Source organism: Ursus arctos, unplaced genomic scaffold, assembly GCF_023065955.2.
Source record: "Ursus arctos isolate Adak ecotype North America unplaced genomic scaffold, UrsArc2.0 scaffold_5, whole genome shotgun sequence".
NCBI classification, from domain to species: Eukaryota; Metazoa; Chordata; class Mammalia; order Carnivora; family Ursidae; genus Ursus; species Ursus arctos.
In genome coordinates, this window is record NW_026623067.1 from 56,169,340 (window position 1) to 56,191,881 (window position 22,542).

Consider the following 22,542-nt stretch of genomic DNA (forward strand, 5'->3'; position numbering starts at 1 on the left):
AAAAATAGGGAAGAGAATGACAATCTTGCCCTGACAACTCTCTGGCGGGACTAATCACCTTTTACTACCTTTCCAAGCTGTGCGCGAGCGCCGTGGCGCGGGCGGAGCTGGGCTTGTAACCGCCGCTCGGAGGTGCGGGGCGGGCCCCGACCCTCCCGGGCCCCAGAGCGGGAGTCCGGCCTGACAAAGCCGGGCGGGGCAAACTTGGCCCGGCCCCGCCCCGGGAGCAGAGCCGGGTTTCAGTCCCGTGGGCGGCGTGCGCGCTCTCCCCGGCGGCCGCGCAGGTGAGTGGGTCCCGGGGGGTGGGGCCCACGTGAGGCGGCGGCGGACGGGGAGGGGCCCGGCAGCCCCCCGGCAGGTGCGCGGGGTGGGGCAGCAGAGGCCCTGGGCCACTGAGCGCGCGGCCGGGCCCGCGGCGCTGGCCGCTCAGCCCCGCCATAACCTGCGGCCGAGGCCGGACCGAGGCGCGGAATGAGGTGAGGGCCCCGGGGAGAGCGGGGCCTGCGCGTCAGGAGGGCCCCTCAGCAGCCCGCTTTCATTCAGGAGACAGGTGCGCGGCGAGGCGCGCCCGGCCCGCCGCGAAGGCGCCGCCCTTCCCGGGCGCGGGGATCCTCGGATCCCGACCTGCGCACGGACTTAGTTCCGGCCGCTTTGGGGCGTCATCTCGACGGACCGAGAATGGGTTTTCTGTCAGACGCGCAGTCCGAGCGCTGCCTGGGGTCGGCAGACCCGAAAACAGATTGGTGGGAGCGGACGCCGAGCGGTGTCCCTTGTCACTCACGCGTGGGTTAGGTTAAAACCCTCGGGGTTTTCCCGACTCCAGGAAGCCCCGAAACGTCTCGTGGGCCCAGCAAAACTTTAAAGCTCGCTAAAGCGATGCCTCTGGTTTTGTAAAGACGACCAAGTTCGGTTCCGGTGTCACTTTCTTGGGGAAACCATTTGTCCTCCCAGCGCTGTGGCTTTCGGAGCTGTGTGTTCCAACAGCATGGAGCCCGAGTCCCGGGGCTCGTCCAGAACAAAGACTGGATCTGCGGGGGCTCTCAGTGACCCCCTGAAAGATTCGTGAGGGGTAGCCAGGTAACCACCGTGTGGTCGAGGACCGCGGACCATTGCCTTCCAAAATCACGTATTTTGTTATTCCGTGATTCTCCGCATTTACTTTTTGCTTTTTATTTAAAAATTATTTTTATGAGGTAAACATTGATAAGGTGTTCTAATAATTCAAATGAGCCACTTTACACAGGTGAAGATGAAGTAAATCCGCTACAGTGAAGCACACTTTTTCACCTGGGTGTTAAATTAAGCAATGGGATAGCCTTTAAATGCATATATATCAAAGATACAGAGTTATGTAAAACTTGCTGAAGTTATTTCTGTGCTTTTGCTTCTACTTTTCTTAGGAAAATGTATTTCAGAACTCTAGTAGTACCGTGCATTTCTAGAATTTAAATGTTTTTAGACACAGGAGCGCCTGCGTGACTGTCGGTTAAGCGTCTGCCTTCGGTTCGGGTCATGATCCCAGGGTCCTGGGATTGAGGGAACCTGCTTCTGCCTCTCCCTCTGCCTTCGTCTTCCCCTGTGTGTGTGCTGTGTGTGTCTCTCCCTGGCAAGTAAATAAATAAAATCTCTTTTAAAATGAGATAAATGTTTTTAGACACATGAGATAAATGGCAGAGACAAAAATAACTGCGAATTGCTGTCATTTATAGAGCTCCTGCTTTGCATTGGGCACCATGCTGGAACTAGCACAGTTAATTCTCTAAAATTGGAGTACCCCATTAGAAGACCCAGAAATTTAGAACTCTTTCCATTTTCACCCATTCCGTGGGTGACAGGATCTAGTCTATGGTAGTACTTACCCTTCTGTGTGTACACTGCCTACTGGACATCTCCACCGGGATTTCTGATGGGTATCTCAAACTCTTCAGGCTGCTTGTCCCCAGGGCTGTCTCCAGTTTGGAGGGGTGGAGAAATGTTGCATATGAAATGATCTGATGTCTGAGATTTGCTTCATAGTAATCTGTTGGCTGAAGGAATAAACAGGAGGGATAGATGAAACAGGGTTGGTCATAAAATGATCATTATTGAGTTGATTGATGGATACATAGGGTTCATGATACTATTTTCACTTTTTATTATGTTTGAAATTTTCTGTAATACAAAAATTTTAATGCCCTGTATTAAAAAATCTGACTTCTTTGTATCTCCATTGCTACCAACATGGTCCATTGGATTCAGTCACTGGCCTCTTAGCCATTCTCCCTGTTTTCTCCCTTGTCTCCTGGAGTGTACTCTGGACAAACCATCCAGAGTGATCCTATTAAAGCACATCAGATCCAGTCACTGCTCTACTCAGAATGCTCCCTTGTCTTCCCATCTCACTCCCAGTAAAAGCCCAAATCCTTTCCAATAGTTCCCAAGGCCCTAGCGATTCAGACAGACTTAATTCTGCTGCTTACCCTCTCACTCACTCTGCTGCTGCCCCACTGGCCTCCACGACTTAATAGTTCTTGAATTTGCCAGGCACTCCTGCCTCAAGGCTTTTTGCACTAGCTGTTCCATCTGCCTGGACCTCTTCCCCTGATACCTGTCTGGCTTCCTCCTTCACCTCCTTCATTTCTATATTCAGATGTCACATTCTCAATGAAAACTTCCCAGCTCATTCTATTTAAAATTGTAACACCTTGCCGGCAAAGTGCTCCTTATCACCATTCTTAACTTTGTTCTTTAGCATCTGATATATTTTACTTCCCTTATCTATCATCTGTAATCGCCCCCCGTGGAGACTTAAGTTCCATGAATGCAGGGATTTCAGTTGGTTTTGTTCACTGATACACTTTTAGCATGCCTGGTGCATAGCAGATGTTTGGTGAGTATTTGTTGAACAATAGGTCTCCATTTTACAAAATGAAATAAAACATAGCCTTCGGGGGGCACCTGGGTGGTTCAGTCAGTTACGCATCTGACTCAGGTCATGATCTCAGGGTCAGAAGATCGAGCCCCACATCAGGCTCTGCACTGGGCATGGATCCTGCTCAAGATTCTCTCTCTCCCTCTGTTCTCTCTCTCAATTCAAAACAAAACAAAAACCAAAGCCTGAGGAATTTCTAAGTGGTTCAACACCACAAAGGTGAGATTCTCCCTTCATAGTGCCAAGTACAGTGCTCTATGCCCAGTGAGTTTTCGGTAAGTACTTGCTCATGAGCAGTGTTGAGGGAGAAATTCATTGTGCCTCAAACCTAGTAGTTACATTAGCAAATAGTGTCCTTCTTAGTGTATACAAGTCCAGGTCACTGATTTCATGGAGGAGATCAGTTCTAGTAAAAGTGCTTTTTCTCTGCTTCATTTTTTAGGTGGATCAAACACCCTCTGCAATACTGTCTGAGTGTTGTTATGGCAACAGCAGATCGCCTTTAGGTGGCCGCCCTGGAAAGAGTGCTACACATGATATTCGTTGTGGTTCTGTGTTGTACTTTTGGGGGAATCTTAACCTTCAGTGATTTTTTTTTCTCTGAGAATTCAATTTTTAAATCGAGTATCAAGTATTAATATTTTAGAGTGGAAGAAGCAACTCCCCTAAACTGACTTCCCTGATTTGAGAAAAAAAGGGGCTCCTTAGTCCCTGTATTTAACAGACCGCTTCTCCCGGGCCATTCCAAAGCGGATTTGAGGTAATGAAAATGAGGAGTATTTGCTGACGCATCAAACTTTGGTATGCTCAGCTATTAAATATCTTGACTTAGGTGTTGGAGGAAAGGATTCTACTTGAGATGTGTTAGTATCCTGTACTATTAAAATTTAGCTTTGTTGTTTATCGGGCTCATAAATAAATTAGACTTACAAGTGTTTTAATTCAGAACTAAGATTTTAACCTTAATTGCCCTTAAAATCATATAGAATGATGATGCTATCCCTGGCTAATATGCTGTATATGTTTAAAATATTTATATTATCATTTTTACATACCATGATAATTAGGCACGATCATATTGGTTTCCTAAATATGATTATCTGCCATTAAGTGAATAAGATCGGCATTAGTGAAAGAATCAATAACTAGGCATAAGCAATAACTTTGATCTTGGCCACAGGTGTAAAAGTCACAAATGTCGTCAAATGATGGAAGATCCAGGAATCGGGACAGGCACTATGATGAAGTCCCAAGGGACTCACCCTATCAAGATGGCACCATAGGAACCCTCCAGACTCTTCGCAGCAGTGAGCTGGCTGTGAGTGCTGATCCCTTGCCACCACCCCCTCTCCCGTTACAGCCACCATTCGGCCCAGACTTCTACTCAAGTGACACAGAGGAACCGGCCATAGCACCAGATCTCAAACCCATAAGGCGCTTTGTTCCTGAGTCCTGGAAGAACTTCTTCAGAGGGAAGAAAAAGGACCCGGAATGGGATAAGCCGGTGTCTGACATCAGATACATCTCGGATGGAGTGGAATGTTCACCTCCAGCCTCTCCAGCAAGACCAAACCACCATTCGCCCCCCAACTCTTACAAAGATCCTTGCGGAGGGTCCGAAGGAACGTTTAATTCCCCGAAAGAGTCTGAGGCAATGTTTCCCCAGGATCCCTATGGTTCAGTAGGCCGACACACGCAGACAGCCCGAACGTATAGCGAGAAGGTGGAAGAGTATAACCTGAGGTATTCCTACATGAAGTCGTGGGCAGGCCTGCTGCGGATTCTGGGCGTGGTGGAGCTGCTTTTGGGAGCTGGCGTCTTTGCTTGTGTCACAGCTTACATTTACAAGGACAGCGAGTGGTACAACCTGTTTGGATATTCACAGCCCTATGGCATGGGGGGCATCGGTGGCCTGGGCAGCACGTATGGGGGCTATTACTACAGTGGCCCCAAAACCCCTTTCATACTCGTGGTTGCTGGATTAGCTTGGATCGCCACCGTCATTATTCTGGTTCTCGGCATGTCCATGTATTATCGGACCATTCTCTTGGATTCTAATTGGTGGCCTCTAACTGAATTTGGAATTAACGTTGCCTTGTTTATTTTGTACATGGCTGCCGCCATAGTCTACGTGAATGATACCAACCGAGGTGGACTCTGCTACTACCCGTTATTTAATACACCGATGAATGCACTGTTCTGCCGCGTGGAAGGAGGACAGATAGCGGCAATGATCTTCCTGTTTGTCACCATGATTGTTTATCTCATTAGTGCCTTGGTGTGCCTAAAGCTGTGGAGGCACGAGGCAGCTCGGAGACATAGGGAGTACATGGAACAACAGGAGGTAAGGAATTTCACTGTCCTTCATTCATTCTTTAATTTTTCCTCCTGTTATTTTCTCCCTTGTTAAATATGTATGTTTGTCAAAACAAAGATTTTTATAAAAGCCATTTTTTTTTTTAATGATCTGAAACTCGAAAGTCCGAGCTCAGTATCCGACCTGCTTTTGGTGGCATAACCCACTGTGGTGTGTCACCGACGTGTAACACAGTGTGTAGTTCGTTGGCTGCACTATGTCTGTGATGCTTAAGGCGAAAACACAGCTACTAAATTTTTGCAATTTTTGCAACAAAGAATAATGCCATTTTCAGTACAATAAATGTCTCCTCATTAAAGTAAGTTTGAGAATGGGGTTGATTCTTTAGTGTGGTAAAGCTTAATAAAAAACATTTGTTGGCTATAGGAGGAAAGTGCTCATTTATATGTTACGATCAGTGGCGCTTTCTTCCAGTAACTTAAATAAAATCAAATAAGAGCACAGTGAACCACGTTTGGTTTTTTTTTTTAAGTATTGAGGAGCTGAGTTGTAATGAACATACTCTGAAAACTTGCCCAGGCATTTTGATGTTTCATTCTTATTTTGGGGAGATGAATGTTCCCAAATTAGAATAGGAGCCTGGCACTTGTTCTTATTTCTAGGATTTAACTAACTAAATATAAGAAGAAGGAGAAGAAGGAAAATTATTAATAATAATAATGATACCTGGAGGATAAGATTATATAAAAGCCATATTTAAAATTATTTTACTTGAACAGTAGCAAAAATGTTAGACTATGTTCCTTTATCTTCATTATACCCTGAAATAAGTTAATGTTTTGTTTTCTTCTAAGGAGGAGTGTGTAGTAGAATTTCCTATGCTGCCAACGTCTTAATTTTTTCTTAATTTTGAGTCAACTTATTATGCATTTTTCTTTTCCCACTTTCCAAAGGTTTCCTAGATACTATATAATTGCAAATACTATGTATGTGGGCAAAACTGTAGATAAAAATGAAATCCTGCCCTATTTACTCAGTAACCTATTTACTCACCTGTATATTTCGTGTTTAATCTTTCGCAGGAATCTTATACATAACAAAAAAAAAAAACCCACTAATTTTGTAACAGGTACCGTATGTGTTATACAAAGGACTTTAACATGTTTCACTGTGATCCATACTCTCTCATCACAAAATACATTAATCTTACTAGAGCTCCACATAGATTCAAGTTATTTCTAAAAATCTATCTCAGCACATTAAGCATATGTCTCCAATTTAAGCATCTGTGTGTACAAAATAATTTCAAATTCTAATCAGTGTGAAGTACAGAGAGTGAAACACACACTTCATCATGATTTTATGTAAGTCTAGTAACAACAGACTTCTTAATGTCATTTCAAAATTCTACATGAGAATGACTATCATTATCAACATAATACATTAATTTCTTTCTCCTTTCTCAGAACTTGTTCCTTTAAGACTTTTCCCCCTAAAGGTTTTATTTATTTATTTATTTGAGAGAGAGAGAGTGCATGAGCGGGGAGGATAGGGAGAAGCAGTCTCCCCATGAGCGGGGAGCCTGACTCAGGGATCCCAGGACCCTGGGATCATGACCTGAGCCGAAGACAGATGCTTAACAGACTGAGCCACTCGCGCGCCCTCCATAAGACTTTTTATAATGCTTGATTAGGCTTGAATTAGCTCTCATGTCGGAGGTTGTGCCCGTTTTTTATGTCACTGTAACTTCTTAAACGTTAGAGGCTATGATGGCCTTTGGTTTTTTTTCTATTTCTTTTACAACTATAACTGTTCTAAATTACTTAATTGCAAAGGTAATGGGAGCCAAGAATAAATAAAATCTCTAGGTAATTCAAAGCCATCTACCTAATAGTCTCTCTCATGTCTGTACCTCCAACTCTGCTGTGTGCTCCTGACTGACAGGAGTTAGGGTTAACCCAGCTCCTCCGCCAGCCCACGGAAAGTCCCCAGATGAGAAGGAGGGACATCTGTCAAGTAGAGAATCAACATCTGTGAAACCAGATTGGGCTATAAATGCATATGGATGAAAATATTCACAAAGTAGCCTCGTACCCCTCTGAAAAATCATTTTAACTCTTTTTCGTTCTAGATAAGTGAGCCATCATTGCCATCCAAAAGGAAAATGGTGAGAATAAAATTCACATTGTATTTTATGTCTAGATTGTTACTTTCTCTTCTCTCTGTTTACCTACAGAGTAGATCATCTGTCTGTGAAAGTGTATCTATTACATTGAGTTCCTAACTGAACATCCAGTTCAACTTTCAGCTTTTTTCTCATAATGAAAAGATCAAATTAGACGTGCACATGGTGTATGTTGGGCAAAACTATAAGTTCTGTAGTTTATAGCTTCTTTTCATTTTGTTAGTTAAAAGATTATGCAAGTGAACAGCTGGTTCTCCTTATGTTTAAAATTAAATTTAAAAATTTAATTTAACTAAAAAAATAAAAATGTTTTAAGTCAAGGGGATTCTCTCAAACTTTCCTTAGTCTTTTTAAAGTTCTTTGCTGTTCTTTTCTGTCCTTCTGACCTTGCTTTCAGATGCTAAATTTTGTTGTGGCAGGAAGAAAATTCCTATTCCAGAATTGATTAACATCATGGCAGTAGTCAAGGTATTTACCTTTCCATGCCTTGATTTCTTTGTCTGTAAAATTGGACTGATAATAATTGATTCCTAAAAAAAATAAAAATGAAAATAAATTTTAAAAAATCTTAAAAATAATTGATTCCTACCTCATGTATTTGACAAGAGGATTAAATGAGATGCTGTTATTATAATTATTTACATATATGTAAAAACCTAATATATTTTAATAATCATAATTTTACCACATTGAAAAGTCCTTTTTTAAAGATATTGGTCGTTATTTCTAAGCAAGAAGTTGAGAATCCAACTTTTGGATTTGTTTCTTTGAAAAGGGGGTGTATTTATTTGGTTCAAAATTCAAAGGGTCTCTAATACAAAGTTTTCTCTCACACCTCATGCCTCAGCTTCCTAGCTCTCCCACTTGGAAGGAACCATTGTTATCAGTACCTTGTGTTTCCTTTCAGACGTGTGTTTATATTATCAGTATATGTAATGTATATGTATACCTACACACACACACACCCCCTTTCACACAAATGCTGGCATACCATGCACACCGTTACGTCCCTTATTTTTTTCTCTTAACAATACATTTCTAAGGTATTTACTTATTAGTACGTAAAGAACTTCTGCGTTCTCTTTTTATAGCTATATAGTATTGCATTGTATGAATGTACGTGTTTATTTTGATTGCCAAATTGCTGGATAGGAGTTTTACCAACTTCCACTGCCAGGAGCACCATAGGCTTCCTCACACCTTGACCAACACAGTGTTAGGAAAATTGTTGACATCTGTCAATCTGATAGGTGAAAAATGATATCTAAGGTAGTTATAATTTGCATTTTTCTTATAAAGAGTGAAATTGAGCATTTTCACGGATTATGTTTGCTTTTCCTTCCCTTTTAACTGTTTGTATCCTGTCTACTTTTTAATTGAGTTGCTAATTTATACAAGTCCTTTAAGTGCATGCATTTTGAAAATACCTTTTATAGGTTTTTTTTCTGAACTTTATTCTCTATAACACAAATACAATATGAAAATTTTTTGTTCACGGTAAAGTAAGGGATTTATGAAGTGGACAAATGACACTTTGTCCAAGGGATTATGATTAATACATCAGTGTCTTCATTCATTCATTGAACAAACATGTCCCAGTAAGATTGTGGGCTAGTGATAGGACTACTACGAGGTACACCATCTCCATTTCCCAGGGGCTTACAAATCCAGTGAAAAAGAAAACACCAAAATGTTAATAGAGTGTGTGTATGTGTGAAAGAGAGAGTAAGCAAGAACTATAAAACTGAACTTGCTTAAAGATTTGTGTTTCTCAAAAAAAAAAAGAGAGAGAGGGAGAGTGAGATTTGTGTTCTCTGCTATCTCCTGGGGAAATCAATTTATTTACGATAATGTCTCAAATTCAGCATTGTTAATTGGTCAAAGCAATTGAGATCTGTAATTAGCCACAGTTTTTAATGGGTCAGTTGCCTTAAATTACTTCTGACATGTCTGTTAAGTCATCTGAATTGCGGTTTGCAGTTGAGCCTTGCCAGGATCCATAAATCTTTAGAAATCATGAGATACTTGAGCAGCCCTGACCAACCAGGCATGGGATAAATGAGGCTGGGATCGTTGGTCTACAGATTATCGAAGTTCCTCGCTCACAAGGCAGCACGGACCTAGTGCTACAAACCTATGCACTTGAAACGTTGTTCATAGAACTAGCGTGGTATGACTGTGTGCCTGTGGCTTTTTATTTGCTTTTATTGTACTTTGTTTTAACTTCCTAATTCCCTTGTGCTTTGGTTTTAAATATTTATTTATTATTGCTTTCAGGATGTGCATTTCAGTTAGACTTGTTAACTCAGTGGTACTTAACGTCAGAGTGAGTGAAATGAACGTTCCCTTTTAAACTGTTCTATAGATAGATGGAGAGATAGATAGTAGTTGCCTTCAGGAGGGCCACTGCCTAACTGTGGGAAGACAGGGGTAGAGGGAGACTTACTTGTTATCATATACCCTATTAGACTTTTGAATCATGTGTATATATTACCTATTCAAAATTTTTAAAGTTTTTAACAAATTAAATTAATAAATAATTACTTCGAATAAATTTGACATAAGCAATGTAGAGCTGATATTTAAATAATTAATAACACTGGCCCTTTGTCTGAGATTTAAGTGCAGCTTCCCTAACTTAACCTATGGTCTGCCTTTCAGTGTTAGTGACCTTGACCAGATAAAGGGAGTACTCTTCCCAGTTAGGAGTCATGAGAGTGGTTTGGCCAGATCATTGTTAATACTCTCATTCCAGATTGCCAGTACTGCCTTAACCCTTTCGTAAATCCTACTCCCTCAGAGGGACTGACTGGGAAGCTCGTGAACCCCACCCTGGCCAGGGATGACCATCATGAGTGCATTGCAGCCCGGTGAGAGTCCTAAAATAACGCTCACTGCGTGGAAAATACCAAGTTTAAAAGGATTTTAGGAGATGGATCAGGATTACACAGCCTATGTATAATGGAAAAGGGGTCTAGAAATTATATTATATATATTACATTTAAGGAAATTCACTTTCTAAAAGTTGACAGTCTTGTGAACAAGTGATAGCATAATCTGATTTCAGGGTTAGCAAGTCAGAGTGCTAGCATTAGGAAGTATGTTTCAGATCATCCTCAGGGCCTTAAGAATCTATTTGCTTTGTGGGGGTTAATGGTGGTGTGCACTTTGCAGATGTTGATTGTTCAGCAACAAGCTGGACAGGACTATCTCTCAGGCCTGTAGTGTGGCAGTGAAGTGGCAATGGTGGTCATTCTTTTCCACTGTGCAATTTATGGGTTTCCTCATCAGTCCCTTTGAAGTAATGGGATTTGCCAATGGGGTTAAGTGCAGAGTAGAGTCAACCCAAAAGGCCTGGCTGAATTGGGGAAGTTGTCCCAAATGCTAGGGTGGTCAGCGTCATTGGTGAGAATGTGGCTGAAGCAGACTCCACAGATAGGACAGGATTTGGGAAATCAGCCAGCAAGTGCTAGGGTACCTCTTTCAGGCTGCCCTGGAAGGCTGGTACAGGCATGTCCAGGGTGTGTTGCAGGGTCCTGGCTCCTGAGAGGTCCTGGAATAGTCAGGAATAATCTTAGTGGAGTTAGAACCCCATTCCTAGGGCTCCTTTGAAAATCATACCAGTCCTGTTAACTTAACACTCTTTGAAGATACAGGACCTGAATGCAAAGGGAACCCTTTCACAGGGCTCTTTCCCTGGGAAGTGAATCACAGTGGATCAACATTTAGGTATATTCTAGAGGCAGACCTCTGGGAGGGGATCTCGTGACTTAATTGGGGAATTTCTATTGGACTTACCTACTAGGAACCTTGTAGAAAAGATTGGATCTCCAATTTCTCATGGATTTTTCACCTGCTTCCTTCCTGGTTCTTAGTAGGGAAGAACTGGCAGGCTACACAGGAGAGGCAGTGTAGTATGATGAAGACAAAGTAAAATTTGGAATCAGGCAGATCTGAATTTGATTACTACTAGCTCTGTGATTCTGAGGAAGTTACTTACCCTCTCTGAACTAAAGTTCTTGTCCCTCGTTTGGAACTGTTTACTGGCCTGTAACTTATTTTGTATCTTAACAAATACACTTTTTGAAGAGCAAATAAGATCATTTTTAAAAAGAAATATACAGACATAAAGTAAGATCAAACAGAGACAGAAACAAATTCTAATTAATCCCTAAGTGCTGGACATATTTTTTTCCAAGTAGAAAAGTCAGCATCTAATCTGAGCATTGAAGGTGGTGGTGTGGGTTTGGGATCGGGGCCCCTGCATTAGTGCATGGTGTGCTCAGAGGGAGAGAGACTCAGCATTTGGACAAATGCACACTGTTTCTAACTTGGCAACATATTCAGTCCCTTTTCATCTAGGGCATTTTCTTAATTGAAATTAGTTGGCACACAGTGTTACATTAGTTTCAGGTGTACAACATAGTGATTCGACTTCTTTATATGTCATGTTGTGCTCACCACAAGTGTAGATGCCATCTGTCACCAAACAACACTATTACATTGACTGTATTCCTTATGCTGTGCCTTTCATCCCCTTAATTTGAATAAGTTAACTGGAAGGGGCCTCCCATTCCCCTTCACCCAATATGTCTATCCTCCACCCTCCTCATCAGTGCATTGTTTAATTTGAAAAGCTTAGTAATTATAACCATAGCATTACTTACCCCCGTTGCTTAATTACTTTCTCTTGCCTTGCAGTAAAGCTTTTCTGATATTTGCTGATGGGACTCGTTTTTTGCTAGAAGGAAAGAAAGTTCCTATGAAATCTGGGGCCGTGTGTTTGTAGTCAGGAATACTGTTTGAGAGTGGTGTGTCCCAGGGCTGGAGCCCTACGCATCCTTCAAATAAGAGCCTAAAGAGGTTTTGATTCTTTGTCTTATGCGTACTTTCAGGTTTGTTTTTTTTTTTCTCAATAAGGTTTTCTGAATTGATGATCAGTGAGGTTCACCCAAGTACAGCGGAAGAAAATGTTAAGAGCATAAAAACAGAAAAATTTAAAGCAGATGAAATAGGCTCTGTGAAAATATTCTGACTTCTTAAAGCTCCTTTTTAAATTAAAAAGTGAATCTTGGAATGAGGGATGGGCAAGTAAGGGAAATGAACAGTTCCTGCTTGAAAAACTGTACCTAGGGAAACAAATTCTCCCTGGGCAGAATTTATGATTATGACCCGGAAACCTGAACTGGACACCATGGGCTGCTGCTAAGCTCTGAAGGGTCAGCATACTCCATCGCAGGTCCCCAGCCAGCTGCGTGGCAAATAGATTGTTAAATATTTAGAAGCTAAGGAGGGATGCCATGAAATAGAAAGCCTTTTATCAAGGCCAAAAAAGGTTTCCCTCATTTTATTTTATTTTAAGATTTTATTTATTTATTTGAAGAGAGAGAGCATGAGCGGGGGTGGGGGGGGTTGAGGTGGGGGGCAGGGGAGAGAGAAGCAGGCTCCCCACTGAGCGGCGATCTATACCAGGACCCAGAGACCATGACCTGAGCCAAAGGCAGACACTTAACTGACTGACCCGCCCAGGCGTCCCTGTTCCCCTCTTTTTAATCCCGTAATTCATTATCAAGATCAAACAGGTAAGAATTCATTAGTTTGAAGAAATGGCATCTTAAAAAGTAGAGACAAAGAAGAAGAATACTGGGGCGCCTGGGTGGCACTGCGGTTAAGCGTCTGCCTTCGGCTCAGGGCGTGATCCCGGCGTTCTGGGATCGAGCCCCACATCAGGCTCCTCCGCTATGAGCCTGCTTCTTCCTCTCCCACTCCCCCTGCTTGTGTTCCCTCTCTCGCTGGCTGTCTCTATCTCTGTTGAATAAATAAATAAAATCTTTAAAAAAAAAAAGAAGAAGAAGAATACTAACCTTGGAAGGTGTTCCCTGAAGTACTCCTGTGTAATCTCCTTTCCTCGGGATTTCCTGCACCTCACTTGCATTCTTGCTGTCTGGGACCCAGTGGCCTGGTGTGCCTCCTGCACTGAGTCTATCTGGTTCCCCCGTGGGCGCGCGTCTCCTCTGCATAACCCTGTCCCAGGGCTGGTTAGCTGACCTCGCCGCCGTCTAATGTGTGGGCTGTGCTGTTTGGGGAGTTAAAAGCTGGTGGTTTTTAGGATGAGCTCATCTTAAGCCAAACGTCAGAGGCAGCCTCGGAGGTAGGGAAATCAGGAAACAAAAGGATTTTAAAGCCATGCCTGGCAAGGTAGAGAGCAAAGTTTTAAAATGTGTTGTAGTTTGTTTTCAGCCAAGTGGGAACCCTCCCAAGCTGCTCTCTGTTTAGTTCAGGAAGTTTAATTCAACAAGCGAGTGCTGAAGTCCCAAGGGGCCAGTGGAGGGGGGCTTACTGCTAGGGAGCTCCCAGAATTGCAGGGCACTTTAGGATTGAACAGTATGCATTTAAGTAAACCTTCCTCATGTTATTCATTTAAAGCATCGATAAGCTGAAAAATTCTGTTGTTTTTTGGTTTGTTTGTTTTTTGAGAGAGAGCACAAGCAGGGGAGATGGGCAGAGGCAGAGGGAGAAGCAGACTCTCCGCTGAGCAGGGAGCCTGATGTGGGGCTTGATCCCAGGACCCTGGGATCATGACCTGAGCCAAAGACAGATGCTTAACCGACTGAGCCACACAGGCACCCCCTATTTGTTTAAGTAGGCTCCATGCCCAGCGTGGAGCCCAAGCCAGGACTCAAACTCATAACCCCTGAGATCAAGACCTGAGCTGTGATCAGGAGTCAGACATTTAATGGACTGAGCCACCCAGATGCCCCCAAAAGTTCCGGGTTTTAATTGTGGCTTTTCCACTTCCCAGCTGTGAGGCCCTAGAAAATTTACTTAACCTCTCTGAACCTTGCTGCCGTGTAAAACAGAAACCCCTCTCCTGGCATCCGCCAGCCTCACCAGTGTGGTCGGTGTTCTGGACACTGCCTGTTGGGGCTCCTGAACGGTCTTCCCCCAAAGCTGCACATCCATGTGAGCCTGCCCATTCCAGAGTGGGTTCCTCTGGGCATTGACACTCCTGCTTCCTGTGTGTCAGTATTTTAGAGCTTAGAGGCCTGTGCCCCACTACTGCCCCTCTGGGCCATTTCATCTTGTGGTACTTCTCCTCTTTTGAATGTACCGTTTTTTGCTGAAAAGACCTCTAAGAACTTTCCAGTTGAGAAACCAGGGTGACTTAAACAAGGAAACCACAGGTTCAGGACTCTTGGACAATGGAAAGGCCTCCACCGCCTTTCCTCTGGGTTTGCTTGCTTTCCTTTTCAGGTAATGAAAACAATGTAACTTGTCTCCTTTTCTGACCTACTCCCTACTTGGGGTTGATTCATCTCAAGGTCCCTGTGACATTTTTTTCTCTTTCCATTTAAGTAGCCTTGTTCCGAGGGTGCCTGGGTGGCTCCGTTGTTAAGCATCTGCCTTCAGCCCAGGGCCTGATCCCAGGGTCCTGGGATCGAGCCCCACATCAGGCTCCTCCGCTGGGAGCCTGCTTCTCCCTCCCCCACTCCCCCTGCTTGTGTTCCCTCTCTCGCTGGATGTCTTTCTCTCTGTCAAATAAATAAATAAAATCTTAAAAAATAAATAAATAAGTAGCCTTGTTCCATTTTTTCCCCGAATTTCTTATTTTGAACTACATTTTATGTTCTTTTTTTTTTTTTTTAAGATTTTATTTATTTATTTATTTATTTGAGAGAGAGAGCGATCACAGCTGGGGAAGGGGCAGAGGGAGAAGATATGGGACTCGATTCCAGGACCCTGGGATCATGACCTGAGCCTAAGGCAGATGCTTAACTGACTGAGCCACCAGGTGCCCTACATCTTGTATTCTTTTATAGCTAGTTAGGGTATATAAATCCTAAATAAAGTACTCGAGACCCCACATTTAACATTTCGTCATCCACGCTTGACGTACACATGATTGTGTTACCTGGCATGTAGTCCTGTACCTCAGTGTGGTTCCCCTTAGCTATTACAAAGTCATTCAGAACAACTTTGTGAGTATTAAACCCGTAATTCTCAAGTGAAATGTTAATGGCTGCTCTACTTTTCTTCCTCCTGCTTCTCCCCGTTTTCTTCTAAGATAAATTCATGGGTTTTTTTCCCCCTCTGCCTCTGTTTACAAACAAATCCTCTTTTTCTCCCAAACTGTAGTGTGATGTGGCCACCGGTGGTGACAGACTGAGAGAACAAGAAGTTAATTTCAAAGAATTGAGGCCAACAAAAATGAAACCTGAACTTCTGAGTGGACACATCCCCGCAGGCCACATCCCTAAGCCTATCGTGATGCCCGACTATGTAGCGTGAGTGTCAGTTTAAATCCTTCTTCGAAGTAGAAACGGAGAGATCCCGTTTGGGCATTTCATTTTCCTATTTGTCTCCAAGTTCATGCTCTCTGCTTAAAAAATTTATATTTAAACAGTTGTTTGTTCTCAGAGAGGTAGTACATTAAATTGAAGATATGGCATGGTCAGTGAGGAATAAGCTAAGCTGATTTCCCATTCAGCCTGTTTACCTTTCTTTTCTTTTTTTTAAGATTTTTTTAATTTATCTGACAGGGAGAGAGAGAGAACACAAGTAGGCAGAGCAGAAGACAGAGGGAGAGGGAGAAGCAGACTCCCCACTGAGTAGGGAGCTTGACGTGGGGCTCGATCCCACGAGCTGAAGGCAGACACTTAACCGATTGAGCCACCCAGGCGCCCCCCATTCAGCCTGTTTTCATTGAAAAAGTTACAACGTTGGTTAATTTTTCCCTCAGAAAATACCCTGTGATTCAGACAGAAGATGAACGAGAGCGCTATAAAGCTGTGTTCCAAGACCAGTTTTCAGAGTACAAAGAGCTCTCTGCAGAAGTCCAGGCCGTCTTGCGGAAGTTTGATGAGCTGGATGCAGTGATGAGCAGATTGCCACGTTGTTCGGAAAACCAACAGGTCAGTGCCTGCAGCTGCCCAGGAGGAGCCCCGAGAAAGGGAGGATGAAATCCGACCTTCACGTACGTGCGGGCAAGCCGTAATCACCATGTGCATTTGCTGTCTGTGTCTGAGAAAGTCATTTGAGGTCTGCAAGGGCACTAGTCAGGATTACAGTTCACATTATACAGTTTAGTGTGTTTTGCCATCAATTATGAAACCATTATTAACAGTTATAAAACAATCATTTTATTTTCTTATTTAAGTAAAAAACAAATTTGCCTAAGATACATATTGAGTCCCTCAAGGTCCCAAAGGAGACTGATGTCACACTCAAACTAAGATGATCTGAAAAAGATTTATTCACAAAGGGTGGGCAGGGTGTAGGGGAGCAACTGGGGGTCATGCATTCTCCAGATTCTCCAGGGGTAAGTAACGGGCAAGCGGTTAGCACCCCAGGTCCAAAGAGCACAGTGTGTAAGGACAGAGAGTAGATCTGAGCTTCTGGGCACACAGCAGATAGATAACTGTGATGGTGACGGAGGGAGCTTACAGCAGTCACCTGGGACTCAGTCACTTTCTGTAATGTTCTGGAGTTTGTAGTGGTTATCGCATTTTAATATTTCTGAAATCAGGTTGCCTTGATAATCCGTGGCATTTTTAATCAGATGTACATTTTTTATTGAGACACAATTCACATACCATAAAATTCACCTTTTTAAATTGAACAATTCACAGGGTTTTAGTACATTCACAAAGGTGTATAACCATTACTACCCCCTAATTCCAGAACATTTCCATCACTCCAGAAAGAAACCCCATACCCATCAGCACGTATTCCCCATCCCTGCCCCTCCAACCACTGACAACTACTAATGTACTTTTGTCTCTGGATTTGCTTATTTTGAACATTTTACATAAATGGAATGATATAACACGTGGCCTTTCGTGTCTGGCTTTTCATAACATTTTTAAGGTTCCTTTATATTGTAGGTAGATTCAGTATTTCATTTCTTTTTGTGGTATTTATTCCTTTGTATGTATATACCACATCTTGTTTATCCATTCATCAACTGATGGACATTTCAGTTGTTTCCACTTTTTGGCTGTTATGAATAATGGGATGAACATTTGTCTGTGATATGCTAATGTTTTAAAAGACGATATATTCATCTAAGCTATTGTTTGTATAATTCAAATTTTTTTTAATAAAAATTTTTATTTATTTGACACACACACAGAGCACAAGCAGGGAGAACAGCAGGCAGAGGGAGAGGGAGAAGCAGGCTTTCCGCCAAGCGGGGTGCCTGATGCGGGGCTCAATTTCATGACCCTTGGATCATGACCTGAGCCAAAGGCAGATGCTTAACCAACTGAGCCACCCAGGCACCCCTGTAATTCAAATTTTTAAAACTCACGGCATTTTTAACAAATGTCAAGCAAGTTAATGTATGTATATAACATATATATATATTTATATGTGTATGTTACATATATGTATTCTTCTGAGAGCCATATTGACTGAGCATCTTTGTTTTGACTGCAGACTTATAAGTGTACATTTAAATCAGTTATAATTTTGAGCTCTCTAAGCCAAAATATCTAGAGTAGTATCATTTTCACACTCCTGGAGCAAAGGAATGGTGTTTTCTATGAGATGCCAGTACCAGGAAGCAGGAAAAATCCAGCAAATATTGCAGGTCAAGGGTCACTTAGTACCATTTGAAAGACAAACAGGGTCCACGGGTCCAAGAAGGATGCCCAAATTTATAGGCCCTTGAAGGAGTGCAGGAAGGATTGAGCAGGCCCCAGGAGACTGCGTTGGCACAGGCTGGGAAGAGCAAGCTGGTTCCAATCGTGCTGTGTAGTCTTTGAGCCTGGACCCAGAGGGCTTGGTTTATGGGCTTTGTGTGAATGGACAAGGGCTCGGCCATGTGGGTCTGCAGTTGAGGGTTGGGAGGGGCCTGTTATATAGGGCTGAGACTGGGTCCTCCCGTGATATTTCTGTACAGTATCAACAATAGTCATTTCCTGTGGTTTGTACACAGCATGGTAAGGAAGTAGCCAGGTGACAAGGCCACAGTTAGTCTCGGTGTCTCCTCAAGTCCCTCTCTAAAGTAAAAATATTCATTGTATCACAAAAGTGAACCTCTCATCGGCCACTGCTGAGCTTTGCTGTGGGCGGGAGCCTGAGGGAAGCCCATTCATTCCCTCACAGGTCCCCAGGGAGGTTTCCAAAGCCCAGTGGGCTGGTTTGGAGGGAGAGGTTCTCTCGCAGACCTGATTGTGTGCCCTTGAAAAATTAATCGCATGACTTTTTCTAAGTCTATAAAATAAGAATATTGCTCGAAATAATCTGTCCGGTCCTCACAGTCTTAAATTCCATTTCTCTGGCAGCCCCTAGGATAGTTTTTGCCGTTCTTATCTCTGCCCACATCTCCGTCACAGCACTGCTGGCCGCGGGCAGCTGGTTGACTCCCAGCCCAGGACCTCTTCAGACAGGTGACAACTGAATTAGCAGCGTCACCTCGATGCTGGCAAACAATCAAAGCACAGATGAAACTCATGCAAAAGGCACAAAAGAATTAAAATATGTTGCAAAAAGAATGTGGGTGGGTGATGAGAAATGTTCTCAGGGGAGGCTTTTAGAACTACAAACATTATTATCTTTTCTATTTTATTTATTAGGTCTTCAGTGTCTGACCACTCTAAAGCACAGGTTTTACATGGGTAAATTGCCCTGGTAATCCGTTCCCTTCGGATAGACTGTTGAGTCCATTAACAAATTTCATATTTATTGTAAATGTGTCTTAGAAGAAACCTCTTTAGTTATTTTTTGAAAGTCGAATAGTCTCAACCCCTTAATCCCAGTGTGTAATGTAGTTATTACATACCAAGCCCTTTACAAGGATCATTTCAAATACGTGAAACTTCTCACGACTTTATGAGGTACCTGGGGTTACTGGTAAGAGAATGGAGTCCTGGGATAAACGGTTTGCCCAGGGCCAGACAGCTGGCATGCAGTGGCCCTGGGACTTGGTGATGGTTTCATGCAGGTGAGGGTGAGGGGGGGGCTTTCTCTCTTGTTCACCCCTAGATCCCAATGTGGCAGATAGTAAGCCCTCTAATCTTTGTCCAGTGAATCAAATTTTAGTGTGTGAATACTTTCATTATAGTCTTAGATAAAAATTATTTTCTGTTCTGATTCCCAGTGTACTTAGATATTCTTGAGATATGATTTGAGTAAATGCGGGTGTTTTAATTCAAGTATACAATATATTATTTTTAGGAACATGAGAGAATTGCAAGAATCCATGAAGAGTTTAAGAAAAAAAAGAATGTGAGTAAACCATTTTCTTCTTCAAAGTATATTCTTATGCAGGTACAGTGGTGACAGCTGACAGACCTTAGATTCTTTCAGCTAAAGTAGTTCTTTTTTAATATTTCTTCAGATGCTACTTACTAGAGAACAGGAGTGGCTCCTGAATGCCTTTTCTTCTCCTCTTTGTCCTGAACACATTCTGTTACATCCTGGTTTTTAGCAACCTAGAGAAATGAGCACCAATATAGAATTTTTCAATGACATTTCCTTCAAAAAAGTTATTTTACATTTTTCACTCCATCCTTCATTGCACAGATCAGTAGAGGCTGGAGAGAGCTTTTATTAATCTTTTCTGTCCTTACTATTTGCTCTTTGATATATTTTAAACTACCAAAGTTAAAGTTGTCTCAGTTCTCTGTATTTCCCACTCAATTTTGCTGTGAAACTGAAAGTATTCTAAAAAATAAAATCTACTTTAAAAGTGTAAAGAGCTGTTATTCTTTTTAGAAAGATTTTAAAATCTGTTGCAGGAGATCTGCTATGCAGCGTCACTTTCTGGGTGATAATACGTTTCTGTGTTCTTCACTGAGGAAACTAGAGGTTAAAATATTGGTTGTGTTTCTTTTCCAGGATCCCACATTTCTGGAAAAAAAAGAACGCTGTGATTATCTGAAGAATAAACTTTCTCACATAAAGCAAAGAATTCAAGAATATGATAAAGTAATGAGTTGGAATGTACAAGGTCATTCTTAAACCTTATTTGAAACTACTTTTTTTATATTAAACTTAATATTTATTTACTGCCTTTTCCATGCTAGTCTGTGATAGAGAAGCACCTGCTTTCTGGATCGGCCTCTAGGTGGTTTAGCTGGTATGCCATGCTACGATAGTATGATTTCACTTCAAACATTTCAAGACAAATTGAAATTTACCAAGGACCTTTACTCAGAATGGAAGAAATGCTGTGTTCATCTGCGTACATTTTACATGTATCCTGCTAGAGGTGGAAGTAGTGTAGAATCGTATCCTCAGTGTGATGAGCACACAGGGTATCATTCTGGTGCTGCTTTTTCCTTTTTAACTCAGGCCGGCTCCTGGGGTTTCTCTAGGACACATTTCTCTTCCTAGCCGAGGTGTCCTGCCTTCTCGTGAAAGGGCTTTGACTCCAAAATCAACATTTTCAAGTCTTATGATCTCAGGCAAGTTGCTCAATCTCTCTGTGCCTGTTTTCTCATCCGTAAAAATGGAGCTAGCGATAGTGCCTGCCTCGTAGGGTTGTTATGAAGATGAAGTGACTGATGTTGGTGAAGCACTTGGAAGAGACCCTGGCACGTTATACGCAGTCCGTTAGCACATGCAATCCGTAGACGTGGTTATGACATGAACAAACTGCGAAGGAAAGGTTCTTAATGAGCACGCTCAACCAGTTGACCAGAAGGCCCACGTGTCTCATGGATTTCTTTTTTTGCGGTTAATAACTCTTACCACATGTAGCTTTAAGCAGATACTTCCCTGTGGTTCTGTGCCCGTTGGGGTCCACCGCACCCCTCCTATCGTGAATCGCTGTCACTGTGCACAGAGGTCCACCCCCCACAGCCCAGCCCTTCCCATACACATCCAGTGCAAGGATTGTGTGACCACTGTTGCCTCTTCTGCCCTCTTGGGTAAGGCCCCACGATCCTACATTTACTTAGAATCTCCTTTTGATTTATTGTGATGCTTCATCTTCCCAACCATTATCTTGGCTGTGGGGCCTTACCCAAGGAGATGTGATTTATTTTTATTAGTATGAGCAATGGGCCACCTAAAAGAATGTCTTTAAAAAATCATTGCTCTTGGATGCCATTCAGCAGCGTCTATCTTGTGGCAATTTTCCTAGGTGCGGAAGTACACCAGAGCTGCCATTCGAACAATTAATGTTGAGAGAATTTTCTAAAGCAATGAAACCAAAGAAAAGCATGTCGAAAAGCAGAGGCTAAAAAAGCACTGGATACTGAACAGACTTCCTAGTTTTTCTTTATCTTCGAAATCTTATTTAGTGTTTATTGTTAATATTTTAATGTTGTGGCTCCCAGAGTATGCTTAACACCCTAAGTGTCTTAAGAGGTGACACCTAGGGAAATCTGAGGCTCCTCTCGAAGTCCCCTTAACTGGAATAGCTTCACTTTCTGTTTTACATATTAGGGCCCCATGTTAACATTTTACTTAAGAAGCATACCAATGCTTTAAAAAAAAAGAGGAAAAAAAAACCATGAAATAATGCCATTTTGATAGATTGTAAGGAGTTAGATTCATAGTGAAATGCAGTGTTAAATTTAACTTTGTGAAACTTAATTTTCCTATAATTGTAAATGTTAATCTTTGAAAAGCAATGTTGTAACGCTAACTTTTTAAATTTTTTATGTCAATACCTAGGCATATTAAAATTTCAACTACTTGTTTTTTTTTCTGTGTGCCCTTCGTTGTTTGTTTTTCCAGCATTCCTGTGTGGACTGGGCATGTTCTTGAAAATATTTTCCATTATCAGAAAACAAACTGGAAAGTCATTGAAAACCTGTAGGTCATGATGTTCAGGTGACAGTTTCCTCCTCCCCCGTTATTTGCAAAAATTCAAAGCCAAGGCCACTGTGTACCACAAGCCAAGTGGCTTACTACAACAGAAATCTATTGTTTCACCGTTCTGCAGGCAGAAGTCCGAAACCAAGGTGTCAGCAGAGCCAAGCTCTCTCTGAAACCAGTGGGGAATCCTTCCTAGCTTTTGGTGGTTTGCTGGCAACCTTTGACGTTCCTTGGCTTGTGTGTTTATCACCCCAAACCTCTCCTTCACATTGCCTTCTCCCTGTGTCTCAGGCTTCACTTGGCTGTCCTCTTATGACACCAGTCATATTGGATTATGGACCCACCCTCTCATCTATG

General features: G+C 42.4%; 1 protein-coding gene and 1 long non-coding RNA gene across 4 annotated transcripts; one reads left to right on the forward strand and one right to left on the reverse strand.

Annotated features, from left to right (window-relative positions):
* Positions 1–169: 169 nt before the first annotated feature.
* MARVELD2 (MARVEL domain containing 2) lies at positions 170–22,071 on the forward strand. 3 transcript variants are annotated; one of them, XM_026498839.4, is made up of 8 exons: positions 170–284; positions 3,354–3,671; positions 4,092–5,255; positions 7,360–7,395; positions 15,550–15,698; positions 16,154–16,325; positions 19,594–19,644; positions 20,257–22,071. In XM_026498839.4, the coding sequence occupies exons 3-8, from the start codon at positions 4,107–4,109 to the stop codon at positions 20,377–20,379; spliced, it is 1,680 nt and encodes a 559-aa protein (XP_026354624.2). In that variant the 5' UTR covers positions 170–284; positions 3,354–3,671; positions 4,092–4,106; the 3' UTR covers positions 20,380–22,071. The 3 variants fall into 3 exon arrangements, with proteins under 3 accessions (XP_026354624.2, XP_057163300.1, XP_057163301.1); XM_057307317.1 differs by lacking the exon at positions 170–284 and adding an exon at positions 374–476; XM_057307318.1 differs by lacking the exon at positions 170–284 and adding an exon at positions 593–1,077.
* On the reverse strand, positions 611–13,623 carry LOC130542780 (uncharacterized). Its single transcript, XR_008957581.1, has 3 exons — positions 13,278–13,623; positions 12,081–12,154; positions 611–2,027 (listed from the first exon to the last, which is right to left on the reverse strand). It is a non-coding gene; the product is annotated as an uncharacterized LOC130542780 (long non-coding RNA).
* Positions 22,072–22,542: the final 471 nt, after the last annotated feature.

What these genes read in the sequence shown, in the direction of transcription:
- MARVELD2 (XM_026498839.4), top strand. Translation starts at nt 4,107, where the DNA reads ATGTCGTCAAATGATGGAAGATCCAGGAATCGGGACAGGCACTATGAT. An exon ending in GTGATGCCCGACTATGTAGC is followed by an intron (nt 15,699 to 16,153) that starts GTGAGTGTCAGT and finishes TTTTTCCCTCAG; the next exon opens with AAAATACCCTGTGATTCAGA. An exon ending in GTTGTTCGGAAAACCAACAG is followed by an intron (nt 16,326 to 19,593) that starts GTCAGTGCCTGC and finishes TATTATTTTTAG; the next exon opens with GAACATGAGAGAATTGCAAG.